Source organism: Bos javanicus, chromosome 13 (genome assembly GCF_032452875.1).
Source record: "Bos javanicus breed banteng chromosome 13, ARS-OSU_banteng_1.0, whole genome shotgun sequence".
Classification (NCBI taxonomy): Eukaryota; Metazoa; Chordata; class Mammalia; order Artiodactyla; family Bovidae; genus Bos; species Bos javanicus.
Window position 1 is genome coordinate 12,349,534 of NC_083880.1, and position 27,464 is coordinate 12,376,997.

The 27,464-nt window shown below is 40.9% G+C and overlaps 1 protein-coding gene across 7 annotated transcripts in view; it reads left to right on the forward strand.

Moving 5' to 3' along the window:
• USP6NL (USP6 N-terminal like) overlaps positions 1-27,464 on the forward strand; it is a 210,209-nt gene that overhangs the window by 153,471 nt on the left and 29,274 nt on the right. For all 7 annotated transcript variants that reach the window (XM_061435711.1, XM_061435710.1, XM_061435713.1 and 4 more), the window contains 3 exons: positions 1,468-1,550; positions 9,214-9,253; positions 22,751-22,831. In XM_061435711.1, the coding sequence (XP_061291695.1) occupies positions 1,468-1,550; positions 9,214-9,253; positions 22,751-22,831 (204 nt within the window). The remainder of the gene's footprint in view (positions 1-1,467; positions 1,551-9,213; positions 9,254-22,750; positions 22,832-27,464) is intronic.

Genomic DNA, 27,464 nt, shown 5'->3' on the forward strand with positions numbered 1-27,464 from the left:
GAATATCCCCCTCCATCCTCTGGCCCTCTCTGTCCCCTTTCTCTTTATTTTTCACCATAGCTTTTAAAATGTCAGCATACTTTTTATTACATTTTGTTGCCTGCTCGCCTTCCTAGAATGTGAACTCTCTGAGGGTAAGAATTTCTCTTGTTTGATTTGCTTTTGTATCCTAAATACCTACAACAGTTCTGGCTCATAGTAGGTATTCAATAAATGTTTTGATTACATTAGTATATAGAGTTAAATACCTATTTTATTTAATTGATATGTGATATTGAAAATAGAAAACATGGATCTGAAATTTGAATTGGTACATGAAGTATAATCTCTAGCTTTTTATCCTCAAGTTAGTTGTGGAATCTGGTTTTTGATGCCCCAGAATATCACAGTTGTTGACAATTTACATATGTCCTTATTAGTACCTTTTATCTCTTGAGATCTATAATGAGTTGTAGCTGTGATCTATAAATGTCATGTTTTATATTTATATTGGTTGCATGTAGTTTTGTGTCTATTGTTTTTGATGATTTGTGAGAATAACAGGAACATGAAATTATAGAAGGCCATCTGGACTGTGCCCTACAGGAACATGCAGGCAGGGCTCAACTTAACAATCTGTTCCCAGAGTTTGTTTTTAAGTTGCTTGTTTGAAACATCAGACACAGTTTCCTATTATTATGACTAGGTTTTAGCATACTCTGCAAGAAACCTAGTTAATTTATTTAACTATTTAACTAATTTAAAATGAATAGAACCGTCATTCATTCATGCTTGTGTGCATTTTTTTCCTGCAGTTAACACTAAGTGACCAGGTCAGATATCATGCTAGGCCTTGGGGAATCACTGTACAAATAAGAGTTACAGGGATGCTTTGCCCACAAGGTTCTCACGTTTGTGGAGTAGAGCGAGTGAGCTGACTGGCTGTTGTAAATACCCTCAGGTGGAGGTTCCATGAGACGGTCAGGTACAGAGTGTGAAGTGTGAGGGATGGGATAGACCCTTCTGGGGCTCCTGCTCTCATCAGTGCTGGTGTTCACAGCTCAAGAGGGGATTGTGATGGGCAGTGGGCTGAGGACAGAGCGCTGGGCCCACCGGCACTCAGGAAGGACCCACGAGGAAGCCAGCGCGGAATAGTAGGGCAGGGACGGGAGAGCCAGGACATGGTGGTGTCGTGAGGTTGCGTGAGCAGCACTGATGAGTGTACCCGAACAGTTCACTCGATGAGGAGGCTGGAGTGTCCATGGATCTGATGGAGGGAGGCCGTTTTGACCTTGGGAAGGATAGTATTAGGGCCAGTGGAGGAGGGAAGTGGGGAAGAAGAGAGGCAAAGTAGGTGGTCCGCTTTTCTGAGAAGTTAGGATGAAAAGGCGAGACATAGTTTTTTCTAACCCTTGTTTTTTGGTCTTTTAAAGAAATTATTCAGTTTTATATATTCCCAGTAACACTTTTCTTTGTCCCCTTCTATAGGGACGAGAAGGTGCAGAGATTGAACCTTGGGAAGATGCTGATTACCTTGTTTACAAAGTCACGGATAGATTTGGCTTCTTACAGTAAGTTGCATAGTTTGAAAGCTGACTTTTGAAATTATGTTTCTATGGTCACCTATTGCATTGATTTTTTTTGTTTTTAATAGCATTGCTGTGATTAAGACTCCAGGATTAGTCCTGCAGCCTGCTTTTCTTCTTCTTTTTTTTTTTAAGTTAAGTTCCTGGCATTTTTTAACCTCTATGATTGAAATTGAACTATAGCTAAGAATATAATCTTTAATGTTCATTGTGTTTTAAGAAGAACATTAAGTGGAATAAATGAGTTGTATTAATAATTTAGCAGAATTAAATGGAAATCAATAACAACTTGTATTTCGAAAATAATTATAAGGCATTTTATTTTATATAAGTGCATTTAAAAAATAATTAGCAGTCAGAACGTCAGTGTTATGCAGCCTAAAAATGAGCAATGGAATGAAATGCCATTGATCTTCCTTACGGTTGGAAGTGTATTTGTGTTATTGCTTCTCAAAATTAATTCCATTTATCCTGAATTTGTTGTACAAAGAGTTGAGAAAGGTCTGGAGCACTATAAAGTAGTTAGAGTGGTTTTGACCCTTGTCCTGCACTGATAGGAGTCTGCGGGTTCTGGTTCCAGCTTTGTTTAGATTGCCAGGCTAGGGACTCTGCTACATCTCTATAGTTCGTTTGGTTCCATGCAATTTATTAATTACCTTTGCCACTTATTCACATTTTCCCCAGTCTCATATGTTATGAAGAAGAAAAAGCCAGGGATTTTTATTTTATGACACATGATTACATTTTGAAGAAAAAATAAAATTTCTTAGGAGGTTCCTAGGAGTAACTTTATAGTACTCAGACCTTCTTTTTCCTTTCTGTTCAGTTTTCTTGCATTTAGAAAATATTTTGTTGTATCATGTTTTTCTCAGGGTCTCTCAAGCAAACAGAAACTGTTCTGGGAGTTAGACAATGTGTGCTGTTCTTCTGGCTTTGCTGGTCTCAGTTAACCATTTCACGCCTTATCTGTGAAACAGAAATCATTAACTGCCTGCATACTTAGGGCTACTTGAAGCTTTGAAGAAATAAAATGACAGAATGCTACCTACGGGTCTAGACAAACCTCAGGTGTTATTATGCTACCTAATGATATCAGCATATCCAAAATGTTCTCCTGAGTAGTTGCAATTAGAAGACTTGGAATTTCAACAGACCAACGAGAGCAGTCTTTATGATGAAAATACTATTCTTAAAGGAAAGCCCCACTTTCACTTTTTTATAAGTAAAGCAGACTTGGCCACAAATGAGGCAGGAGGTGATTTTTACCCTTGTGTGGGTTCATGTGCGATTCTGAGGTGTGTGAATGCTGTTTGAAGGACACTTTGAGCATTGGGCACCATAAGATCACTGGGTCCCCAAATTTCCTGCATGTTAGAATTAGCCGGAGAATGTTTGTTTGTTTAAATAGATTTCTGGGTTCTATCTCAGATTTTGATTCACAAGGTAGGCTACAACTCAGCTGATTTTTGACCTCTTCAAGTATTTGTGATGGCAGTGAACCACTCTAAAAGATGTTTTTATGAAAAAAATGGTCTAATACAGTACAAAATAACATGAAAAGGGCTTCCCTGGTAGCTCAGAAGGTAGAAGAATCTGCCTGCAATGCGGGAGACCTGGGTTTGATCCCTGGGTCAGGAAGGTCGCCTGGAGAAGGGATGGGAACTATCTTGCTGTATCTCACTGTGCATACTGTTCGCTGAACCCAGGATAGGCAAGGCATGAGCTAAGAGGCTGTAAGAAGACTCGAGGAGCCGTAGGAACTGCAGACACATTTATTCTCCCCTCTCATGGTTGATGCAACAGACAGCATAACCTAACACAACACAACCTCTCTCCTGGCTGACGCAGCAGCCATAGCAGCAGACACGCTATATTCTCCCCTCTCATGGCGGACCCAACGGACGCAGCCATGACACAGCACTAAATGCTGCTGCTTCCTAGCTCATGTATGCATACAGTACCTCCTGACGTGCATGTTCAGTGCTATAAATGATCTCAGCTGTTACATAATCATTATTTACAAAACACTGGGCGAGAGAGCCTGAACATGCCATCTTGGCTACTTTGCTGTCTCCCCACAGCAACCCAGTCCAGTATTCTTACCTGGAGAATTCCATGGACAGAGGAGACTGGCAGCCTACAGTCTGTGGGGTCACAAAGAGTTGAACATGACTGAGCAATTAACACTGACACATGAAAACCTCTTACAGTACAAAAGGGCCTGGGAGTTACCTACTAGGTTCTGGCCCAGAAGCCTAACCTGTATTTGGCAATCTAAAAATCACAGTTATTCCAGATTTGTTTTCACCTCTGTGCTCAGGTCCATTTGTCTGTAGTGGGAAATAGACCAGTGATTTACCTTAATAATATTAGCTCATATTTATTGAGCACTTACTGTGTGCTGGGCACTGTTCTAAGCTGTTTACGTGGATTATTCCTTTCTAAACCTGTTAGACATAGGTACTCTTTTTATCTTTCTTAAGATGAACGGAAGCACGGAGAGGTCAAACAGCTTGCCCAGGTTCTGCTTGCAGTAAATGTCAGCTCCGAGGAACTGACTTTGGCAGCTCACGGCAGAGCCTGAGTTTGGAACTTCTGCGTTCTACTGCCTGTTACTATTACTCCTCTGTAGTTTTAATAAGACAAACATCAGTGAAGCTTTTTGAAATGCCTGGAGGAAAATTAAAGGGGAAAAGAAGAATGCCTAAGAAGGGGGCCTGTTTGAAATGATTCCTCTCCTGAGATGGACGCTTAGATAGTGGTGAGCTCACCCAGTCTTTGGAAACAAGGCCGAACCAGTTTTCCGGCCAGCCCACTGAATTTTTTATTTACTCTGTGATGCAAACCTAAAGCAGGCCCTACGAAGGAAAATGATGAACACAGAAACGGGGTTTAGTGTGATGTTGTGCTTTATGGAATTTTACACAAGTATTGATTTTTGGTACAGCGCCTCGTTTCAGTGAGACGCTGTTCCGAGGTTGCTGCTGGTGCCTCTGGTCACTGGTCACTGTAAGCTGGGTTTTTCTGTGCTACTGAGTAAGGCCACCTGGCGCAGGCGTCTAGACCTCGCTCCCTCTCAGACCTCCATCAAAAGAGCGCTTCTTGCTGCTGTTTTAATTCTTTGTAGTTTTTTATTGGTTCTATGGTAAACATGGATTTTAAGTGTCAATATCAATAAAATGGTACAAAGTAACTTTGTAGCCTTCTCTGAAGGCTGCTGACTTCATGTATAATGACAGTTTTTGTAAGTTAAATTACTTGTTATATGTGAAGAAGGATGACCATAATTAACAAACACGGCACAGGACTAACTTGGTTTTATAGCAGATTTCACAATAAATATAAAAACTGTTGGCAAACCAGCCTGGCTTGCTGGTGGAACAGGGTCATCTTTGTTTAGTATGCAGAAATGGGAAGCTGTCCCCAGCTATGTGCCTGTGATGCATCTGGAGAGTGGAGAAGTCCAGCTTTTTTAAGAACTTAGAGAACTTTCAGCATTTGAACTTTCAACTTTTTTTTTTTTTTCAAAAATAGTCACTGCTCAACAAAGAATGCTTGGTATTTGGATAATGATAGATAATGCTTTTAGGCCACAAGTTATTAATAGAAGAATTACAAGGAAACTTTTACAGAAAAAGATAATACCAAGCCTCAGATTTTCAACCACTTCTTAAAAACATGCATACATTGTCTGAAGTTTAGTATGCTGCTGCTTCTGCTGCTAAGTTGCTTCAGTCATGTCTGACTCTCTGCGACCCCATAGACGGCAGCCCACCAGGCTCCCCTGTCCCTGGGATAACTATAAATACTTGAAATCCAGACTAATGGTGTTTTTGTTCAAGAGTATCTGTTTTAATGACAGGGCCTTGAGGAGAACTTCTACCCATCCAATAATTTTGACTAATTTTGACTAGTGTTAATCTAAGACAAAATTTGCTACAAAATCTGAAGTGAAATTTAGTCAGTATATTGAGCTAACTGATTTTAACAAGTTAGTTAACTTTTATGTTTCCAAATGAAACTTTATCTCATCAGTTCAGTTCAGTCGCTGAGTTGTGTCTGACTCTTCACGACCCCATGAATCGCAGCATGCCAGGCCTCCCTGTCCATCACCAACTCCCAGAGTTCACTGAGACTCACGTCCATCGAGTCAGTGATGCCATCCAGCCATCTCATCCTCTGTCGTCCCCTTCTCTTCCTGCCCCCAATCCCTCCCAGCATCAGAGTCTTTTCCAATGAGTCAACTCCTTGCGTGAGGTGGCCAAAGTACTGGAGTTTCATAGTTACAGAAATACTCAACCTGAACTATTGAAAAACCACAGGTACATACAATCTAATTAGTAATTCCTTTAAGCTTACTAACAGATTGAAAAAACAAATAGATCCAGGTAAGGTGATCTGTGAACTTCCAGATGTTCAAGCTGGTTTTAGAAAAGGCAGAGAAACCAGAGATCAAATTGCCAACATCTGCTGGATCTTGGAAAAAGCAAGAGAGTTCCAGAAAAACATCTATTTCTGCTTTATTGACTATGCCAAAGCCTTTGACTGTGTGGATCACAATCAACTGTGGAAAATTCTGAAAGAGATGGGAATACCAGACCACCTGACCTGGCTCTTGAGAAACCTATATGCAGGTCAGAAAGCAACAGTTAGAACTGGACATGGAACAACTGACTGGTTCCAAAGAGGAAAAGGAGTACGTCAAGGCTGTATATTGTCACCCTGCTTATTGAACTTATATGCAGAATACAAATCACAGGGCAGTATCACATTGCTCCTGTTAGAATGGATATCATCAAAGAGACAAGAAGTAAGTTTTGCCAAAGATGTGGGGAAAAGAGAACCCTTGCCCACTATTGGTGGAAATCGATACAGTTGCTATGAAAAATAGTACGGAGGTTTCTCAAAAAAATTGAAAATAGTACTGCCATATGATCCAGCAACTTTAACTTTTGAATATGTATCTGAAAGAAATGAAAACACTAACTCAGAAATATATCTGCATCCACTGTGTTCATTGCAGCATTATTCTCAGTAGCCAAGACACAGAAAGAACCTAAATGTCCATCAACTGATAAATGGAAATGTGATGTTTATCCACAGTGGAATATTATTCACCCATAAAAGAAGGAAATTCTACCACAACAAATTCTAGCAACAACAGAGATAAACCCTGATGGAACTCTACTACATGAAATAAGTCAGAGAAAGACAAATGCTCACTTGTATGTGAAATCTAAAAACAGAAAAACCCAAACTCATCTATACAGAGAACATATTGGTGGTTGCCAGAGGTGGATTCATTCTGTAGGCTCTGCCTGATGCAGACCACGTAGCCTGAGCAGATGGTTCCCATCTTTCCATAGACACATGCAATGCTTGGTTCTGGTTCAGTGTTGACAGCAGGCACAGTTAGGCCTGTTAGTCTTGTCTAGTGATTGGGAGGACCCTGAAGAACTTGACCTGTGGTGGCAGCCAGAGATGGCACTTCATTTGCAGTTAGGAATGTTCACTGTTAGGATATGCTCAAGTCAGCCACACAGAAGGTTGCTCTTGCCCAGGGCAGCCCACTCACCCAAGAGATCCCAGTCTTGGTGCACCCAGAGCTTGCCAGATGTCCTTATTCTTTCAAGATGTCCCTGCTGACCCCATCACTTGGCAAGTATGTTCCAGTGATGTCCACAGGCCGCCTTCTGCTAGTCAGTGAAGAATGGATGCGTGCCATTCATACAGCACTGACCCCAGTAATCAGATCACAAATTAGCAGGGAAAGTTAGACTAAGAGCATAACAAAAGCTATTTTCAAAAGGAAAAGATGAGTAGCCACTTATAAAAAAGCAACTTATATTTATCTTCAAAATTTCTTTTCTTGAGAATTGATTTCTTAGCCTGTTTTTCATACACTCTTGTGCAATTTGAATATAGATACAAATCTAAGTTTGAACCCACTGGGTTAGATAATACTAAGCATCTCTGTATTAGGGTAAATGATGGTGACTGAGTGAAAATGTTAGTTTTCTTATCTGAAATGAGGGGTTGTACTAGCTTTCTGAGATCTCTTCAGGTCTTAACATTTTGTGATCAGTTTTGTTGCTATAGCTTTATGCTTTATCTAAGAACTCTTCAGAGTAGCAAAGAATGCTTTTGAAAACATTGGACTCTTGTATACTAATGTGTTGTGTTCTTAAAAGTGTTACTATCTGGTATGAAGAGAAAGGCAAAAATATGTATAGATCTTGTCAAAACCAGACTTCCCTGGTGGCTCAGATGGTAAAGAATCTGCCTGCAATGCAGGAGACCTGGGTTTGATCCCTGTGTTGGGAAGATCCCCTGGAGAAGGGAACGGCTACCCACACCAGTATTCTGGCCTGGAGAATTCCATAGACAGAGGAGCCTGGCAGGCTACAGTCCATGGGGTCACAAAGAGTCGGACGTGACTGAGTGACTTCCACTCATTTGTCAAAACATCAGTACCACTGATAGAACAACTCAAAGCACATAACACTGTTTATAGATAGTACAAATAGTTGTTTTTACATTACTGACAGTTAATACGAGTCTCTGAATGTTTTATATTGAAGGTGATATCACAAAATTACTGTATCAGAGAAATGGATTTGATCTTTCATTGTACATTAAAAAGTTATTCTTTTTGAAGTTTTGACAAACGAGGCTTTGCCTGTTTACAGAGTAAAAGTTTTAAGTTTTCTTTTTAATTCTTAAATCTATGGGAGGCAGTTTTATTTCCTTATACTAATTGTTTTGAACACTCATTTGTTACGGGCTACAGTTTGAGACAGAGAGTGGAGGTGATGGTCTTGGGTAGAGGTTGGCAAATGATGGCCTGTAGGCCAAATCCAGCTCTCCACCTGTTTTTGTAAACGTTTTATGGGATCTAACCCACACCTGGTTTACATGCTGTCAGCATCTGCTTTCACAGTATGACATCAGAGTTGAGTAATTATGAAAAAGACTGTATGGTCTACAAAGCCTAAAATATTTGCTGTTTCAGTATTTACCTTTGCAGGAAAGGGTTGTTGACCCCTGGACTAGAGCAGTCTTGTCCAGTGGAACTTTCTGCAGCATTTGTGAAAGTGTTCTCACTGTATCCATACTGTTCAGTGTGGTAGCTGAGTTATGGCTTGTGAGGCTGATGACTGAACTTTTAATTTGACTTCATTTTATTTGACATTTAAAATTAAACAGCCACCTGTGGCTAAAGATGACGAGATTGGGCAGAGTGGGCCTAGAGATTTGAAGACAGGAGATGTGGTTTCAGAATGTTGTTATTTAAGTCTCTCAGTCATGTGCGACTCTTGCGACCCCATCTACTGTAGCGCTCCAGGCTCCTCTGTCCTTGGGACTCTCCAGGCAAAAATACTGGAGTGGGGTTGCCATTCCCTTCTCTAGGGGATCAAACCTGTGTCTCCTGCATTGGCAAGCAGATTCTTTAACACTGAGCCACCTGGGAAACCTGTTTACAGAATAGCTCATTGTTTCATGTTGAATGTGGTGGAATGGAAGCTTACATAACTCTTGTGATGACAGGTCGATGGTTGGACATCATGTGTACCTACAGATTTATAATTTTTAAAAAAAAATTTGCCCTGATTTCAACTGTTTCACACCCACTGTTTTTCCTTTGCAGTGAGGAGGAGCTCCCATATCACAATGCAGCTATGGAACGGGTAAGTCCAGTTCTGTGTTCATTTTTCATTGCTGAGGAATTACATTCCTCAGAGAAAGAAAAGTTGCCACTTTTGTGATTGAGGGTGCCTTTATTACCTGTCAGTGCTGCTGTCAGCATCAAAATGTGACCCTCCAAATATCACTGTAAGAAAATAGTTAAATTAATGGTGAAACAACTTTAGATTTTATGGAACTTCTGTAGGTACTTGGGAAAAGGAGGGGTGGCCATTGGCAGAGTCTGCACGTGGATGGTGGTTCTCCGTCAAGGCCGCCTCAGGACGTGGGCCTGGTGAGAGCATGTGCTTGGGAGCCCAGGCCCCCACGCTGTAACGTTGCCTGGGCACCTCTCTGGCACCACATGGCTCCTGCAGCTCTGGTCCAGACCAGCCGCTCTTTGCAGCACAACTGTGTCACGAGGTTTCCTCTGCATCTCCTGCAGATGACTGCAAAAAGAGTTTGCTGTAGTCAAATAAGTACGTTTGCATTTTAAAGACTTAAGTCTTATATATAGTAAACCTGTCAGGCTTTGGTAACTGAGCGGTTCCCCTTTCTCATCGCACTTGGCTGGGGCCTGGCTCCACAGCTGGGTGTGCTGACACTTAGAGACTGATTGTTCGGAGTCCCATGGAGTCCCCCTCTCCACCTCTCCATTTTCTCATCTACCAAAAAAATGAACTGTAAGGATTCATGAATGGAGAGGGAGACTGTTGATCAGGGACACTAGTCTGTTCGTTTATGTTTGATGGGTAAACGAGGCTGATTTTCAGAAAATGGAGGTAAAATTGGTGCTGGAATTTGAAAAGCATTTTAGGGAATCTAAAAATCAAAATCTTCTGAAAATTAATACTGTAGTATAACGTTGGATAAAATTGCTATTTTACATACGCCATGTAAATAACCCTGTAGGTGTTTCCTGAGGTTGAATTCTCCAGTGAATGCCTGATTCTCTTTGTGTCATAACTTTGATGTTTGGGCAAAGGAATTTCTTTTAATAAAGCTGTATTACTGCTTAGCAACAGTGTGTCAAGCGGGAGTCTAGAATCAAGGCAGTAGCCTGGAATATCAGGAAAACATGACATGGTTTCTGTTCCTGTAATGCTTGCTGTTTGGCAGTGACTGGAGGCAGGCCAGGGGAGACAGTTGAGGGACATAACCGTGGCTTTCAGGGCCTGGTATTCATGCCGTGGGAGGGCAGTGCTGCTGGAGGAGAAGGCTGGTCCCTGCGGCCCTGGGTTGCTGGAGAGGGAAATGATGGTGCAGCGCTATCTACCAGCTCCACTCCTGGGGAGCTTGTACCGCTCTACTTGGACATGGACACACAGGGTGGTTCCACCCTCTGGCCATTCTCTCTCTGTTAGTGCCCTGACTTGGCTTATCCTTGGACCGCCTGGATTCCATCACTGTTAGGTCTTCAGCACCCTCTCTTCCCACCACAGGTCAGGACCTCCCCTGTCCTGCTTCTTCTGAGCTAACCTTCCTGCCCCTGCAGCGCCAGTGTGGCTCTGTGCTACTGGGGAAGACTCCCAGCTGGGACGAATGGCTTTACTTTACATCCAGGATCTCAAATCTCAGCTGCACGTTTATGCTGCCTGGACTCCATGCCATGCCTTCCTGGTGAATTTCTGCTCCCACTTTAACTAGTGCCCTTTCCTCTTCCCTCTCAAGCCCCCAGTGCCTCCTCCTCCAGCCTCGCTCAGCTGATGCGCTCGCTCAGCTGATGTGCTCGCTTGTGCTTCTCATTTCTCATCTCTGTACTGTCGCCCCAGGTCGTCAGTTCCCAGCTCCCTCCCACACTGTGATGTGGTTGGTTGACCTCTCACTCTCACATGTTCTCTCTCTCTCTTTTTTTTTTTTCCATTAATTATTTATTTTAATTGGTGGCTAATTACTTTACAGTATTGTAGTGGTTTTCACCATACATTGACATGAATCAGCCATGGGTGTACATGTGTACCCCATCTTGAACCCCGCTCCCACCTTTCTCTCCATCCCCTCCTTCAGGGTTGTCCCAGTGTAGCAGGACAGCTGGTGTTGAGTGCCCTGTTTCATGCACTGAACATGGACTGGTGATCTCTTTCACACATGGTAATATACATGTTTCAATGCTATTCTCTCAAAGCATCCCACCCTTGCCTTCTCCCACAGAGTCCAAAAGTCTGTTCTTTATATCTGTGTCTCTTTTGCTGTCTCGCATATAGGGTCATCGTTACCATCTTTCTAAATTCTGTATATATTTGTTAATATACTGTATTGGTGTTTTTCTTTCTGACTTACTTCACTCTGTATAATAGGCTCGTTTCATCCACCTCATTAGAATTGATTCAAATGCGTTCTTTTTAATGGCTGAGTAATATTCCATTGTGTGTATGTACCACAGCTTTCTTATCCATTTGTCTGCCGATGGACATCTAGGTTGCTTCCATGTCCTAGCTGTTGTAAACAGTGTTGCAGTGAACATTGAAGTACACGTGTCTCTTTCAATTCTGGTTTCTTTGATGTGTATGCCCAGCAGTGGGATTGCTGGGTTGTATGGCAGTTCTATTTCCAGCTTTTTTAAGGATCTCCACACTGTTCTCCATAGTGGCTGTACTAGTTTGCATTCCCACCAACAGTGTAAGAGGGTTCCATCTTCTCCATACCCTCTCCAGCATTTATTGTTTGTAGACTTTTTGATAGCAGCCATTCTGACCAGTGTGAGATGGTACCTCATTGTGGTTTTGATTTGCATTTCTCTGATAATGATGTTGAGCATCTTTTCATGTGTTTGTTAGCCATCTGTATGTCGTCTTTGGAGAAATGTCTGTTTAGTTCTTTGGCTCATTTTTTGATTGAGTCATTTATTTTTCTGGTATTGAGCTGCATGAGCTGCTTGTATATTTTTGAGATTAATTCTTTGTCAGTTGCTTCATTTGCTCTTATTTTCTTCCATTCTGAAGGCTGTCTTTTCACCTTGCTTATAGTTTCCTTTGTTGTGCAAAATCTTTTTAAGTTTAATTAAGTCCCATTTGTTTATTTTTGCTTTATTTCCATTACTCTGGGAGGTGGGTCATAGAGGATCCTGCTCTGATTTATGTTAGAGAGTGTTTTGCCTGTGTTTTCTTCTAGAAGTTTTATAGTTTCTGGTCTTACATTTAGATCTTTAATCCATTTTGAGTTTATTTTTGTGTATGGTGTTAGAAAGTGTTCTAGTTTCATTCTTTTACAGGTGGTTGACCAGTTTTCCCAGCACCACTTGTTAAAGAGATTGTCTTTTCTCCACTGGGGGCTTCCCTGGTGGCTCAGAGGTTAAAGCATCTGCCTGCAGTGTGGGAGACCAGGGTTCGATCCCTGGGTCGGGAAGATCCCCTGAAGAAGGAAATGGCAACCCACTCCAGTATTCTTGCCTGGAGAATCCCATGGACGGAGGAGCCTGATGGGGTCGCAAAGAGTCGGACAGGACTGAGCGACTTCACTTTCAGTTTTCACTTTCTCCATTGTATAGTCTTGCCTCCTTTGTCAAAGATAAGGTGTCCATAGGTGCATGGATTTATCTCTGGGTTTTCTGTTTTTGTTCCAGTACCATACTGTCTTGATGACTGTCGCTTTGTAGTATAAAGTCAGGCAGGTTGATTCCTCCAGTTCCATTCTTCTTTCTCAAGATTGCTTTGGCTTTTTGAGGTTTTTTGTATTTCCATACAAATTGTGAAATTATTTGTTCTAGTTCTGTGAAAAATACCGTTGGTAGCTTGATAGGGATTGCATTGAATCTATAGATTGCTTTGAGTAGTATACTCATTTTCACTATATTGATTCTTCTGATCCATGAACATGGTGTATTTCTCCATCTATTTGTGTCATCTTTGATTTCTTTCATCAATGTTATATAGTTTTCTATGTAAAGGTCTTTTGTTTCTTTAGGAAGATTTATTCCTAAGTATTTTATTCTTTTCATTGCAATGGTGAATGGAATTGTTTCCTTAATTTCTCTTTCTGTTTTCTCATTGTTAGTGTCTAGGAATGCAAGGGATTTCTGTGTGTTAATTTTATATCCTACAACTTTACTATATTCGTTGATTAGCTCTAGTAATTTTCTGGCGGTGTCTTTAGGGTTTTCTGTGTAGAGGATCATGTCATCTGCAGTGAGAGTTTTACTTCTTTTTCAATCTGGATTCCTTTTCTTTCTTTTTCTTCTGATTGCTGTGGCTAAAACTTCCAAAACTAGATTGAATAGTAGTGGTGAGAGTGGGCACCCTTGTCTTGTTCCTGACTTTAAGGGAAATGCTTTCAATTTTTCACTGTTGACGATAATGTTTGCTGTGGGTTTTCATATATGGCTTTTATTATGTTGAGGTATATTTCTTCTGTGCCTGCTTTTTGGAGGGTTTTTATCATAAACGGATGTTGAATTTTGTCAAAGGCTTTCTCTGCATCTATTGAGATAATCATATGGTTTTTATCTTTCAATTAATGTAGTTTATCACATTGATTGATTTGTGAGTATTGAAGAATCCTTGCATCCCTGGGATAAAGCCCACTTGGTTGTGATGTATGATCTTTTTAAATATGTTGTTGGATTCTGTTTGCTAGAATTTTGTTGAGGATTTTTGCATCTATGTTCATCAATGATATTGGCCTGTAGTTTTCTTTTTTTGTGACATCTTTGTCTGGTTTTAGTATCAGGGTGGTGGTGGCCTCATAGAATGAGTTTGGAAGTTTACCTTCCTCTGCAATTTTCTGAAAGAGTTTGAGTAGGATAAGTGTTAGCTCTTCTCTAGATTTTTGGTAGAATTCACCTGTGAAGCCATCTGGTCTTGGGCTTTTGTTTGTTGGAAGATTTTTGATTAGAGTTTCGATTTCCGTGCTTGTGATGGGTCTGTTAAGATTTTCTGTTTCTTCCTGTTTCAGTTTTGGAAGGTTATACTTTTCTAAGAATTTGTCCATTTCTTCCAGGTTGTCCATTTTATTGTCATATAGTTGCTGATAGTAGTCTCTTATGATCCTTTGTATTTCTGTGTTGTCTGTTGTGATCTCTCCATTTTTATTTCTAATTTTGTTGATTTGATTCTTCTCCCTTTTTTTGTGATGAGTCTGGCTAATGGTTTGTCTATTTTATTTATCTTCTCAAAGAACCAGCTTTTAGCTTTGTTGATTTTTACTGTAGTCTCCTTTGTTTGTTTTTCATTTACTCCTGCCCTAATTTTTATGATTTCTTTTCTTCTACTAACCCTGGGGTTCTTCATTTCTTCTTTTTGTAGTTGCTTTAGGTATAAAGTTAGGTTATTTATTTGATTTTTCTCTTGTTTCTTGAGGTAAGCTTGTATTTTCTTGTCCTTCAGAACCCCTTCTTCTTTCCTCACTGGCCGCTCTTTCTTGGTTTCGTCTGCTTGTTCCTTCTCATCTTCATCTTTATTCTTTCTACTGTGCTCCGGGGCTCAGGCCTGGAACTCTCTCTCTTCAAGTACATCTGTGAGCAAGCTTCCTGTCTCAGCCAGTGGCAGCTCCACCCATCCAATGTGCTGTCTGAAATCTCCTCAGTTGTCTTTGATGTCCTCTTTCACTCCACACCTCCTCTCTTGGCTCTGCTCGCCATGAATTCAGTCTGACGCCTTCTCAGCATCTCCTCTCGTGCCGCCTGGTTCACTGGAGCCTCTTCTGGAGCTTCCAGCTCCCTGCTTCTGCCAGTGCGCCGCCCCTTTTCCCCACAGGCTGTCTGCTCACTGGAAGAGTAAGAGGGATCATGTCACTCCTGAGGGGAATGTGATGCCGACCCCCCATCTTATCCACAGTAAAAGGGAAGGTCCACAGAACAGCCTCAGAGCTACGCATGACTGGTTTCTGTCTCTCCCCTCCTCTCCCACAGGCCAGGGCCCTCAACAAGAACTACAAGACTGGGAGCTCCTCCCCGACACAAGCTAGCTACCCTCTCCACCTTTATTTCTTTCTTAGCACTAACACTGTCCAAGTTACTCAGCATTTCACTTACCTCTGTATTTTGTCTGTTTCCACACTAGGATATAATCTCTCTGAAGGGCGTTCCTTCTGCTTTGTTCACTGTTGCAGCCACAGAACCCAGAGCAGGGCACGTAGTGTGTGCTGAATAAATGGCGGCTGAGTGAATGACCAGGTGAACATAAGGATGTGTTCTGTCATGAAACGCAGAGTTAAAGGCTGGCAGAGCTTGTCCTTTCAAATGTGACAGCGTGCTTTATTTGAGAAATTAGAAAAGAGTTGGAAGGTGTCTTTCAACAAAATATGTCCATATTTGGGAGAATAAAAATCTGGCAACCTATTACAATACTGACTTTTCTCTCCAGTGCCTCTTCTCCTCACCTTTCAAAACGATTTCCTGGTCCAAAAAATTCATACGTATGGGAATCAGTAGTAAAGATGATTCAAAAAATGTGACGTAAAGTACAGAAGAAATAAGAGATAAAACATTTTAGAGGATACATGCTTGAGGGAAGTTGTTTTTAAATTTTTTAGAGAGACTTGCCTGTACCTAAAAGACCTCTTTACCCATTGGAATTCAAGTTACAATTAATGGATTGTTTAAAGAGTTTAATATACTAGGAAACCACTAAGAAATGACATGCATACCTTCACAGTTTAACACAAGATAGTTTTATATTCCCTGTCAATGTGTCACTGGGAGAGGGAGTTCTGAGGCTGCTGACTGAGATTCCGTTCTACCCTCATCCATAAACTGAGCTCACATTGTGTGACCCGCATTTCACAGCTTTGATTTCTTCCAAGTGGGATGAGAACTCTAGACACATGAAAAGCAGTCTGAGGCTGGAAACTTTTTAGTTTATCCGGATTTCCCCCAATTTTCCTGGTTTCATCTTAGTCCATGTGTTCTTCAGTGACTGCGTAGACCAAATGTTCAAGATCTGCCATTTCTAGGAAACTAATACAAGTTTCTGCATATATTGCTGTGTTAAATAAATTAGTGGAAATGATAGCCATGTGGAAGCTGTAAGTATTTATTAGTCTTCACAAAGCATCTACTTGCAATGTGAACTTCCTGCCTGCCATTTGAAAAGACTTGTACACTAATACACAGTAAAGTCTCAGGGCTTTTAGTTCCAGCTTTGCAGTGGTGGTGTTTTGTTTTTTGTTTGTTTTAACATAAGGCAATTTTCTGTTGAAAATAGGGGTAGTAGAAATCGGGCCTTCATAAGAGGATTGTTGTTGGTATTTGCAGAGTGCTTTGGATTCCCCCAAACAGGCACATTAACAAATAAACAAACACACTTATATTTACTCTGCAGAGAACACTATTAATAATGGATTATATTGTTTGTTTGAGCTTATTGATGCTTTTAATAAGGAGGAAAGGATATGTGAAACTATGAATTTTCCTGGATTCAGCTATTCGTTTTTGCAGTGATATTTTGCATAGCTTAATGGAATATTGGAGCCTATTCAGATTTTTAAAATTATATCTTAATTTTATGTGCTGTGAAATCTTACTTGAAATACATGACTTTTCAATGTCATTCTGTCAAAACACATGTCTACTTCTTGCACTCCTTATCCTCTCCTGACCTCTGCTGGTGAGGTCGAGGAGTGCGTGGCATGGCTCAACTGTCTTTAGTCATACATCCTAATACTCAAAAAACATCTGAAGACTTGAACTTCTGTAAAGTTCTAAGATTTATTATTGTAGAAGAGAAGACTGTTTAATATTCATCCATGCATTGTGTGTGTGGTTAGCCTTTACTGTCTTGGTTATTGATCATGTTAGGGGCAGGAGGAGTGTCGGACCCAATACAGGGTTACTCCATACTGGGTGGGTGATGCAGCAGTTGTTAAGTACTTCCTGTTCAACTGGTCCTGCATGGGCTTAAAGTATAGTCTCAGATCACTAGAGATTGAGGCAACAAAGAAGATATTGGTCCCGTTTTTAATCCTTAAACCCTGCTTTCCCCAGTGTGAGGGGCCAGTCTTGATTCAGAGGGGATGCCAATTTAAGATGATCAGGTATTAAACTGCAAGCTTCAAATGGAAGTTTTTCCTTTTGATATGTGTTGTCCTGACATTCTCAGGGGAGTAGAATTTTCTTGTGCTGGGGTCTCCTGTGTGATTTTAAAAACTGCAATGATGAGCACATCTAGTAGCCATTCCCCCTGAAAAAGTACCCCTGTTTCTTTAAAGAAATGGATGATCTAGGTCTAGGGTATAGACCCTAGAAAAAGTATAAAGTGAACCTGAATCAGTTTGTGCCAGATCGGGCATGTCTAAAGGATCCACTTGAAGAGGGAAAATCTACAACCAGGTAAGAGGCAGTCCAACCAAATTTGGGACGACTCGAGCCTCAAAAGGAATAATGATGATAATAATGGATTATAACACAGCGAATGAATAAAATAGTTCTTTACACCATCAGTTCAGTTCAGTTCCTTAGTCGTGTCTGACACTTTGTGACCCCACGGACTGCAGCACACCAGGCCTCCCTGTCCTTCACCAACTCCCAGAGTTTGCTCAAACTTGTGTCCATTGAGTCAGTGATGCCATCCAACTATTTCATCCTCTGTTGTCCCCTTCTCCTCCTGCCTTCAATCTTTCCCATGTCAGGGTCTTTTCAGATGAGTCAGTTCTTCACATCAGTTGTCCAGAATATTGGAATTTCAGCTTCAACATCAGTCCTTGCAATGAATATTCAGGACTGATTTCCTTTAGGATGAACTGGTTGGATCTCCTTGCAGTCCAAGGGACTCTCAGGAGTCTTCTCTAGCACCACAGTTCATTAGCATCAATTCTGTGGCACTCGGCTTTCTTTATAGTCCAACTCTCAAATCCACACATGACTTCTGGAAAAACCATAGCCTTGGCTAGATTATCTGTACACCATAGTGATATTAAAAATTGGGAGGGACGCAGGAGGGAAAACATTTTAATAGAAAATATCAGATGGTAATATAGAAAGAATGAGAGGGAAAAAACCCCACTAAAATGGTAAAAAAAAAAAATTTACCATACACACATGAAAAAGGTAAAAAACCATTTTAACACCATCAGAATCAGAATTGATTCAGGTAGAAATTACAGTGGATGAGAAGACCACTGAGTAGAGTTGTTAAGGAGCAGGATGTCCACATTGTCTTAAAGTGCACCAGCCAGATTACATATTAGTTACAAAAGGGGATGTCTCTGTTAACAGAGAAGTTGGGCAAATACCACTTAACCGAGGCATCAAAAGTTACATCACAGATAATGGTACAGATCAGCACGAGCTGCCAGTGGATGCCATAAGGACACAAAATCTGTTATGTAGTATTCCTACCAAAATCTCAGGGAAACAATTAGACAAAGTCAGATAGTACAGACTATACCCTTCAAGAATCAACATCATGAAAGACAAAGGCCAGGAGACTGTTCTAGAGTAAAGGGAACTAAAGAGATGTCTTCTCTCCACCCACCTAAAGAAAAACAGCTGTACAGACACTTTTGAGACTAGTGGGGAGTTTGATATATGGATGGTTTATTATCAAATAATGAACCAATTTTAAATTTCTTGAAGGAGTGTGATAGTGGTGCTATGATTATGTAGGATAATGTGTCTTATTCTTAGGTAAATATTTGGAGTGTTCATGATGTCTGTGATTTTCTAATAGATTAGCTCCCCCCCCCCGAAAAAAAAAACACCCCAATATAAATAGATTAAATCTGGCAAAATGTTAGTAATTGATGGATTTTGCTGAAGCATATATAACTATATGGTGCATTGGGCTTCCAACTTTCTGCAGGTTTGAAATGTTTCAGTAAAAATTAGAGAAAGTAAGATGTCTGTGTATAAAGTCAACAGAGTTATTTAATAGCAGTTTTGTATAGATTGCTAGCAGAGGCATGAAAATACATTGTGTGTTGGGAATGACGACCAGGTCATCAAAATAGGAGGAAACTAGAAGGTGAGTTTGTGTCATCCTGTGTTAGAGCCATCTGTGTAGACATTTGAACTTTATTTGTAGATAATGGGTAGTCGTTGAAGGATTTTTTAAACTGGGACTCACATAAAAGGTCACAGCAGTGTGGAGGCTGGCTTGAGGCCACTCAGGGCTGCCTGTGAGTTCTTGCCCTTGTCTAGGGATAAGCATTGCCCCACTCCCACCCCCCAGAACAGGCAGAGGACGTGATGGAAGCCGGAGACATGGGCGGGACCAGCAAAGTGCAGTTTGGGTCTAGAAGGAAGATAAATGGAAGACTGAAAAGCTAAGCTTTTAGGCTGATTGACCCAGTGGCTGGTGGTGCTGTTCATTCACAGCAGGGAAGGGAAGGGCAGCAGCACCGTGTTTAGGGAAGTCCTTTTGGATGTGTGTGTCCTTTTTTAGCTTCCCTGGTGGCTCAGCAGTTAAAGTGTCTGCCTGGAATGAGGGAGACGTGGGTTTGATCCCTGGGTTGGAAAGATCCCCTGGAGAAGGAAATGGCACCCCACTCCAGTACTCTTGCCTGGAGAATCCCATGGGCGGAGGTGCCTGGTAGGCTACAGTCCATGGGGTCGCCAAGAGTTGGACACGACTGAGCGACTTCACTTTCACTTTCGCTTTGGCTGTGTGGAGTTTGACCTGTCTGCTGAACCTCAAGGTGCGGTTCTACCTTGCTGCTGTTGTTCTAGCGTCTTGGTGTCAGTGAGTCCACGGCAAGCCTGTTTTTCTAGAGCATTTAAGTTCATACTTGTCACACGTGTTTTCAGATTAAATTCTGGAGTTGATAAGCTGTAGCATCTTTGCTGATTAAGTATATTTTATCCGCTTATTACAGATTCATGAGTGCATTCAAATCTGGTACAGTTGATCTGACAGTGTTACAGAGTTAACACTTAAGCCCGATGGAATACCAATGTATAATTTTATACTGGTGTATAATTTTAAAATTTTACAGCCTGGGAGCTTTACCCAAAATTTTTCCTTTTTTGCTGTAGGGGAAAGAAAAGCATACTTAATAGTTCTTAAAATTGTGCATGTGTGTTTCATGCTTGCATGTAAGAGTGTGAAGCATTTAAAATAATCTCTCTGTATATATGATGAGCATTAGAATACAAAAATGTGCCTTTTTAAAAAAAGGGTAGCTGTTCCTTAAAGTGAGTTATTGACAATTTAATAGTCATAAAAAGGAAAGATAGCAGGAGACCTGCTAGATCTCAGCAGGGTTTTTCCTGGCAGAGTATATGTTATTATGCTCTTGGGTTGGCTTGAATTATTTGGTGCTTTCTTGTTGGTGGAGAAAGGGATTGAGCTTTGAGGAAGTCAGGGGAGGAAGTGCAGAACAGTAAAGTGACTGAATGGCTCCTTAGATCCATCTTAATTTTTCACAGCTTGGCCTTCTCTGAAGTCATGTTCAGCAGAAACATTAATTAGATTTCAATGCCCTGCTGAGGTTTAAAATTAAACATATTTCTGGAACCATCTGTAGCATTTTATCACTAATAATATAATGAAGAATATGCTTAATCTTTTGAAAAATGAGAATCATAACAGAGTATCTTTTGCTCACAAGTGATCATCTTTGGTTATGAAAAAGCCATCAAAATTTTTAGAAGAGTAAAGAAGTAATTAAAAAGTTTTAAGGATATAATCCCCCCACCCCCCAAAAAAATTGCGTCAAAGTATTCTGATTGGTGAGAATCTTTTCCATATTGAGGATTTTCTTTGTGATTTTACGGTTCTCTTGCATCTAAAAATATCGATGGTGGGCCTGTGCCATCTGCCTATTTGGGGCTGGATTCACCCAAGAGCTGAGATTCCCCCAAGGAGAGCCAGGACTGGGTGGAGGCAAGGGCCTAGCACGTGACGGCCCAGCACGCGGGTCCTGGGGCCAGACAGCCTGGCTTTGAGCTGACCAGAGGGGAACGTGGAAAAGTCCGTTGGCTCCTTTGGGCCTCTGTCTCCTTATTTGTGAAGTGAGGAGGATTATGCCTACCTCATAGGGGTGTAGCGAGCATACGTTTTTGAGCATAAAATGTCCCTTCGGAACTGTTCTTTCCCGTGTGGTCTTCTGTTTCCTTCACTCTTTAGATGCACTTAAAACACTTACAGAGGCCTTCGGGGAAGAACATGCTGCCGCTGAGGAGAATTAACAGAACAGCAGCAGCTCGCTCGCTCCTAGGAATTCTGTTGTTTTGTTCTCACAAAAGCGTGATCACTAGGTGTGGACCCTGCGACTCTTTTCCAGGCAGTCAGAGGCCACAGGCACCTTGGCCTTCGTGCAGGGAGGTGCCGCTGGGGGAAGGAGATCAGGTGCGCAGCAGCGGAGGTGGGGGGGTGGCCCTGGAGAGAGACTCGCTTCCCCGCTCGGCCCACCCACATGTGCTTTCTGAGTGTAGGCTGGGCCTGCAAAGGGAAGGAATGGAGGGCTGTACACCCAGGTCTTTTTTTCTGAATGTACCAATCAGGTAAGTCACTCTACCACCATGAGAGTTAATAAGAGATTGGAGGGCAGGCTGGAGGACTTAGGAAAAAAATCCCTTCTCCTGGAAACCAGGGTGAGGGAGAAGCTTTTTCTCTTCCATCTCCCCTCTTCCCTTAACCCTCTCCACCCCATTCCCAGCTTTGCCCAGAATCTTAGTTTAGTGACAGTGGAGACGACCGACCGTGTGTTCAGCCTCAGCTCTGGAAGCGTCCTTTTTTAGCCCCTGTGGTGCTGCATTGTCTGAGAAGTATATCTGCCCGCGCTTCTCGGAATTTTGCACTGGATAAAAACCCGAACAGTCTTCCAGCTCTGCACTCAGGGTGCCTTCTCTGCCGTCCTGGGTGGGTGGCATTGCTCCCTTCATAGGATTTGAGTCGCGCTCTCTGCCTCTAGGCCCAGCACTGCATGTTCCGTGTCAGGGGCCCTTGAGCAGATGGTGAACTTTCCCAAGGGCAGCAACAGTTACTTACTTTGTACAGTTTTCACTAGCATAATGCTAGTTATGTAATGATCTCCCAATAATATCCAGTTCTCCTTTATAAAAACCACCTTTGTCACGGAAGGAATTAAAATGCCACAATTCAGTAAAATGTTAAAGAAGAGAATGGAATTTTGAAGTTGTGTTTTTTGTTGCTTCATAAAGATATTTCAAAATATTTTAAAATTTCCTTTTGGCCTAACTTTGTAAAATACCAAGTGCTTAGTCGCTCAGTCATGTCCGATTCTTTGCGACCCCATGGACTGTAGCCCGCCAGGCTCCTCTATCCATGGGGATTCTCCAGGCAAGAATACTGGAGTGGGTTGCCCTGCCCTTCTCCAGGGAAAATACCCAGAGTTAGATTAATTTGAAATGTTAGAAAATCTGAGTGACTCCTCTCTCTTTACCTGTCTCTCCTGTGTATTTTAACTTAAGCAAGAGCATACTCTTGATACAGCAGTAATCAAGTGTCCAACTATTTTTTAAAAAGTTAAGATATTTGCTGTCCAATGTTGCATAACTTTTTTGTAGTTCTTTTTTCAGCAGCATTTTCCTTGACATTTTTTGGTAATTTGTTAAGTAAAAGAAGTCTGAAACAAACAATAACAATAAATTTCAATTTTATTTTTAGCAAAAGCACCTGGAAATTGAAAGAACTACTAAATGGTTGAAAATGCTAAAAGGATGGGAAAAATACAAGAACACTGAAAAGGTAATTAAAATATTACTTCCTTATGAAGTGGATTTTCCCAGTAAAATTTCCTCTCTCATGATAAGAATATAACATGCATATTCTTAAAAATTTTTTTTTAATTTTAATTTGAGTGAGTGAAGTGAAAGTCGCTCAGTCGTGTCCGACTCTTTGCAACCCCATGGACTATACAATCAATGGAATTCTCCAGGCCAGAATACTGGAGTGGGTAGCCTTTCCCTTCCCCGTGGGATCTTCTCAATCCAGGGATCAAAGCCAGGTCTCCTGCATTGCAGGCAAATTCTTTACCAGCTGAACCACAGGGAAGCCCAAGAATACCAGAGTGGGTATCCTATCCATTCGCCAGCGGATCTTCCCAAACCAGGAATTGAACCGGGGTCTCCTGCATTGTAAGCAGATTTTTTGCCAGCTGAGTTATCAGGGAAGCTCCTGAGTGGAATGCCTTAAATTAGGAGTCTCTGTGCTGTCACAGAATGCCCAGTTTAGACTGGTTGCAGGAATTGAGAGGACGCGGTGGACAGCGCAGAGATCGGCAGGCTTTCAGGGGTGACGGAATTCGGCTGCTTAGTTACATTGCTGCTGGTGATTTTGTGTCTTTCCATCTCCCTCCTCTGCCTGCTGTGGTTCCAGCTTCCCACTGACTGTGGCTTCCCTTTGGGGTCAGGATTAATGCAGTCACTCCAGGCTTGGTATCCATCTGTCTTCCTGCTCAGAAGGAGAGAAGTTTTGTTTTGAAAAGTGTTTGTGAACAGTAGCTCGTCCTTGTCCTAAAGCATCTAGCAGATCTCCCTCCTAAATCTTTTTGCCCGGGATTGAGTTTGGGCTGTTTAAATCAGTTTTTTTTTTTAATGCATACATCTATTAATATTCCTACTAATCTCATCAGAAAAGTCTTTAAACATTGTTCAGTTGTGAAGTTCATAGTAGTTGAAGTTTTCCAAAATTCTAACTTTTGCTTGAAAGGGCAAAAGTTACCAGTGGCAACAATGCCATCAGGTGTTTTCCTTAAGGGCTTCCCAGGTGGTTCCTTGGTAGAGAACCTGCCTGCCAGTGCCAGGGACTCGAGTTTGTTCCCTGGATTGGGAAAATCCTTTGGAGAAGGAAACGGTAACCCACTCCAATATTCTTGCTTGGGAAATCCCTTGGAAAGAGGAGCCTGGTGGGCTACAGTCCATGGGGTCACAAACAAGTTGGACATGCCTTAGAGGCTAAACAACGACAACAAATTTTCCTTAGAGTAACAGGCTTACTTCATTTATTTATTTATTTATATTTTATACTTCATTGATTTTTGAGCATCTGTCTGCTAAACAAGTCTCAACAACCACGGTTTGTTAGTCAGTCATTTTTTTCAGATTAGTGTCCTTGACAAAAGCAGTTGGTTCAGATCGCAGTTCAGTTTCATAAATGCTCTTACTTGAGGCTGGCACTGTGCTCTGTGTGTGCTACCGCATGACCCAGAGTATTAATAAGATGTGTCTTCAGGATTGAGATGGAGTGAAATTAATAGTTTCCACTGCTTCATTAAGGGCATTGCTAAGCGCAGTGACCTCTGTTTTAAGCTGTGATCAAAGAACAGTGACTGCCGCACGGTGCTTCTCCTGCCTTCGTTTGTGCCGAGGTGCCAGGAGCTTCAGCTTTTATGGGGAGCCATGAACTAAGGTTTTTCTGCTCCCAGTGCCAAAGTCAGCGCAGGGAAAGAGGCCAGTAATGTTTTAGTATCATTAAGAAAATAGTTTGCATGGCCCATGCCTTGAGAACTGCTGACAACTAAGCCTCTGTTTCCTCATCTTTGAAATGGAGATAATACCTATTTCAAAGAGATGATGATTTCATGATTTTATCGATGTAAGCCATTAGGCATTGCACCTCACATGTAGTAAGCATTCACTAGCAGTTTTTTGAAGGGAGGTTAGACAGTTAAAAAGTTTTTTAATAGAAAAAAGAAACCTTCCACAATCCTACAACAAAACACTGAGTAACTGTTATGATTTTTGTCTGTTTCCTCACACTTTTTTTCTATGCAATATATATACATTTTCCTATTTACGTAGATATAAATTGTTGTGTGTCAGCCTTTGCCAACAAGAATTCCAGGGAGCATCAGTTCCCTGGTTCTAAGGGGTATTTTTACATGGAAACAGTGTTGCCTACTGATTAAACAATAGACTATCCCAGGTTCAAACCCAGCTCTGCCACGTTATTAGCCGTGTGACTTGGGGGAAGGTGTTTAAGCTTTTTTCTGCCTTAGTTTGCTTGTCTGTAAAATGGGGGTAATCACAATACCTCCTTCACCGAGTTGTTTTGAGGATTAAATAAGATAATTCATGCAAAGCGCAAACAATAGTGCCTGACACTTAATATGCGGTCAGTAAGTGTTGCTTATTATTACATGAGAGAGAGGCTCTTCGGTTAAGTTACTTTGGGAAAATTAAAACTGAACAGAGGTAAGCAGATTTCTTTACTACAGGATTCCTCAGCATCTTTAATATGTGGTAGAAATTTTCAAAAGGGACATTAAATTCTGTGACATTTATTCAGCCTTGAAAATCTTTTTGTCATGGGGTATCTCCCAGGAATAACATCACTTTTCTTCTGGAGCATCCTAAATATCCCCATTTAAATTCCATTAGACTGTTACTATTTTATTTTCATCAGGAGTAAGTTCATTTCTGGGTTACTAATTTTATTTTATGTTTCAAGAAGAATCCGTTCAGAGTAGAATATTGGTCATGATCTCTGTGTTCTGGTTTAACACTCTGCTGCTCAGACTGACCTAAAGCTGACAACTCTTTCACCTAATGTCTTTGTGGAAAGATCTTTCAAGTGCTAATTACAGAATCTATCATGATGCATTGTACCTACGCTTTAATCTCAGCTTCAGTCCAATAAAATAGTTGTAGAATTACATGACTTTATGTCCTTCTCTAGTATACATATGTCTGTGGAAGTATGTAAGCCTTTGTTAAAATGAGCATTCTACTAGGCTGTTACCCTGACAGCAACTCTGCTAATGTACTTCTCAGTGAGAGAGATTTTAATGGAGCTTTCTTTCATGTATCATTTTAAAGCACTTTCCCACAACTATAATGAATACTAGAATTATTTGATGATATATATGGTCCAATCTGGTATGAGGCAGAATGCACCTTCTAAAAGAATTGCTGCTCTCGGTTTATACCCAGTTTTAAATTACATTGAAGTTAAAAAATAGTGTATATTTTCCTTCTCTTCCAAAGGAAAGTATATGTTTTCTCTCAACAGAATCCTTACTTATGTGGTAGTAGTACAAAGAAATATCTATAAATATCTTGAAATAAAAATATATAGGTCTGATAGAGAATATTTGTATTTTTAGAATATAAGCTTTAATGAAAAAATTGCCATTAAGGTTGCCTGTGTTTTACATTGACTACCCGCTATGTGCAGTCACACTGCGTTTAATATAATCTATTAAATGAAGGGATGAAGTTATCTCTGCTGGCAGAGACATTTAACTAGTCGTGATATTATTGTGTCTGAGCTCTGTCATAACAGTGTTCCTACAATGGGTATATATGTGTGTGTGTGTATATATATATATATGGTGGTGGTGTTTTTTTTTGTCAAATAACTGAATGGACCTTTGTTGGTCAGGTAACTGACAGACTTGTATTAGCCAACATTTGATTCAACTGATGGGAAAATGGAGACACGATGTATAGAATTAAATTTCTCAAGGCTGTTTTTAACGATAAGCAAGAGATGGTATGTCCAGATGCCGGGGCTTGCTTATTGTCTGTTTGCTTAGAAGTCCCTTTTGTCAGTTAAAGGCCAGAAGGAAATAGAATGTTGTTAAGAAGCATGGGGCCTCATGGATGGTTTAAAACTCTTCAGATCCAGACTCAGGAGACTTGTGCCTATTTGGAGTCAGTAATTTATATATAATTGTTGAATACAGAATTGAACAAAAGCAGTAAATAATGTCTAAAATCCTTGTGAGTGATGCAGTGTAAGAAACGCACGTGGTTCTCATTTTACTCATGGAAGGACATCTGTCTAATGGACGTGCAGTTGTGTCCACCAGAGTCGATCTGGTTACTTGCCATCGTTGCTCACAGTTTAACACCTTTACTCTGGAAATTCAGGAGAGAATTTGAAGTTGCTTTTAGTGGATTATATTCCTTTAAAAAGTTAAGTTTATTGTAAATTTGAAATGAACATAGGTGATAAACTTTCTTTGGAAAATAAATCTTAAAGTCACTTAAAAAAACCCACACACTCAGTTTGCAGTTAATGGTGTTAAGCGTTCAGCACATGGGAAATGCTGAAGCAGAGTGGAATTTACACACAGGCTTTCTGTACATATTCTTCAGTTACATCTGCTGCCTGAGTTAACTCTTTGGTGTTTCTAGTCGCTGTCTGCTGAAATTTCAAATTTGAGACCGTACTGTGTTTATACCAAAGGAACAAAGCTGAAATTATGTATGTGATTATCTAATTGAGTCAACATCACAGTAAGCACTGTTTCACAGGAAAAGTCATTCTACAGTGTTAATTATTTAAGTTCACAGTTTCTTAAAGCTACATCATGATTTAGTAAAGGCTTCATTTTAAAAAATCTAAGTAGTATAATTGTAGAAGTTGAAGCTCT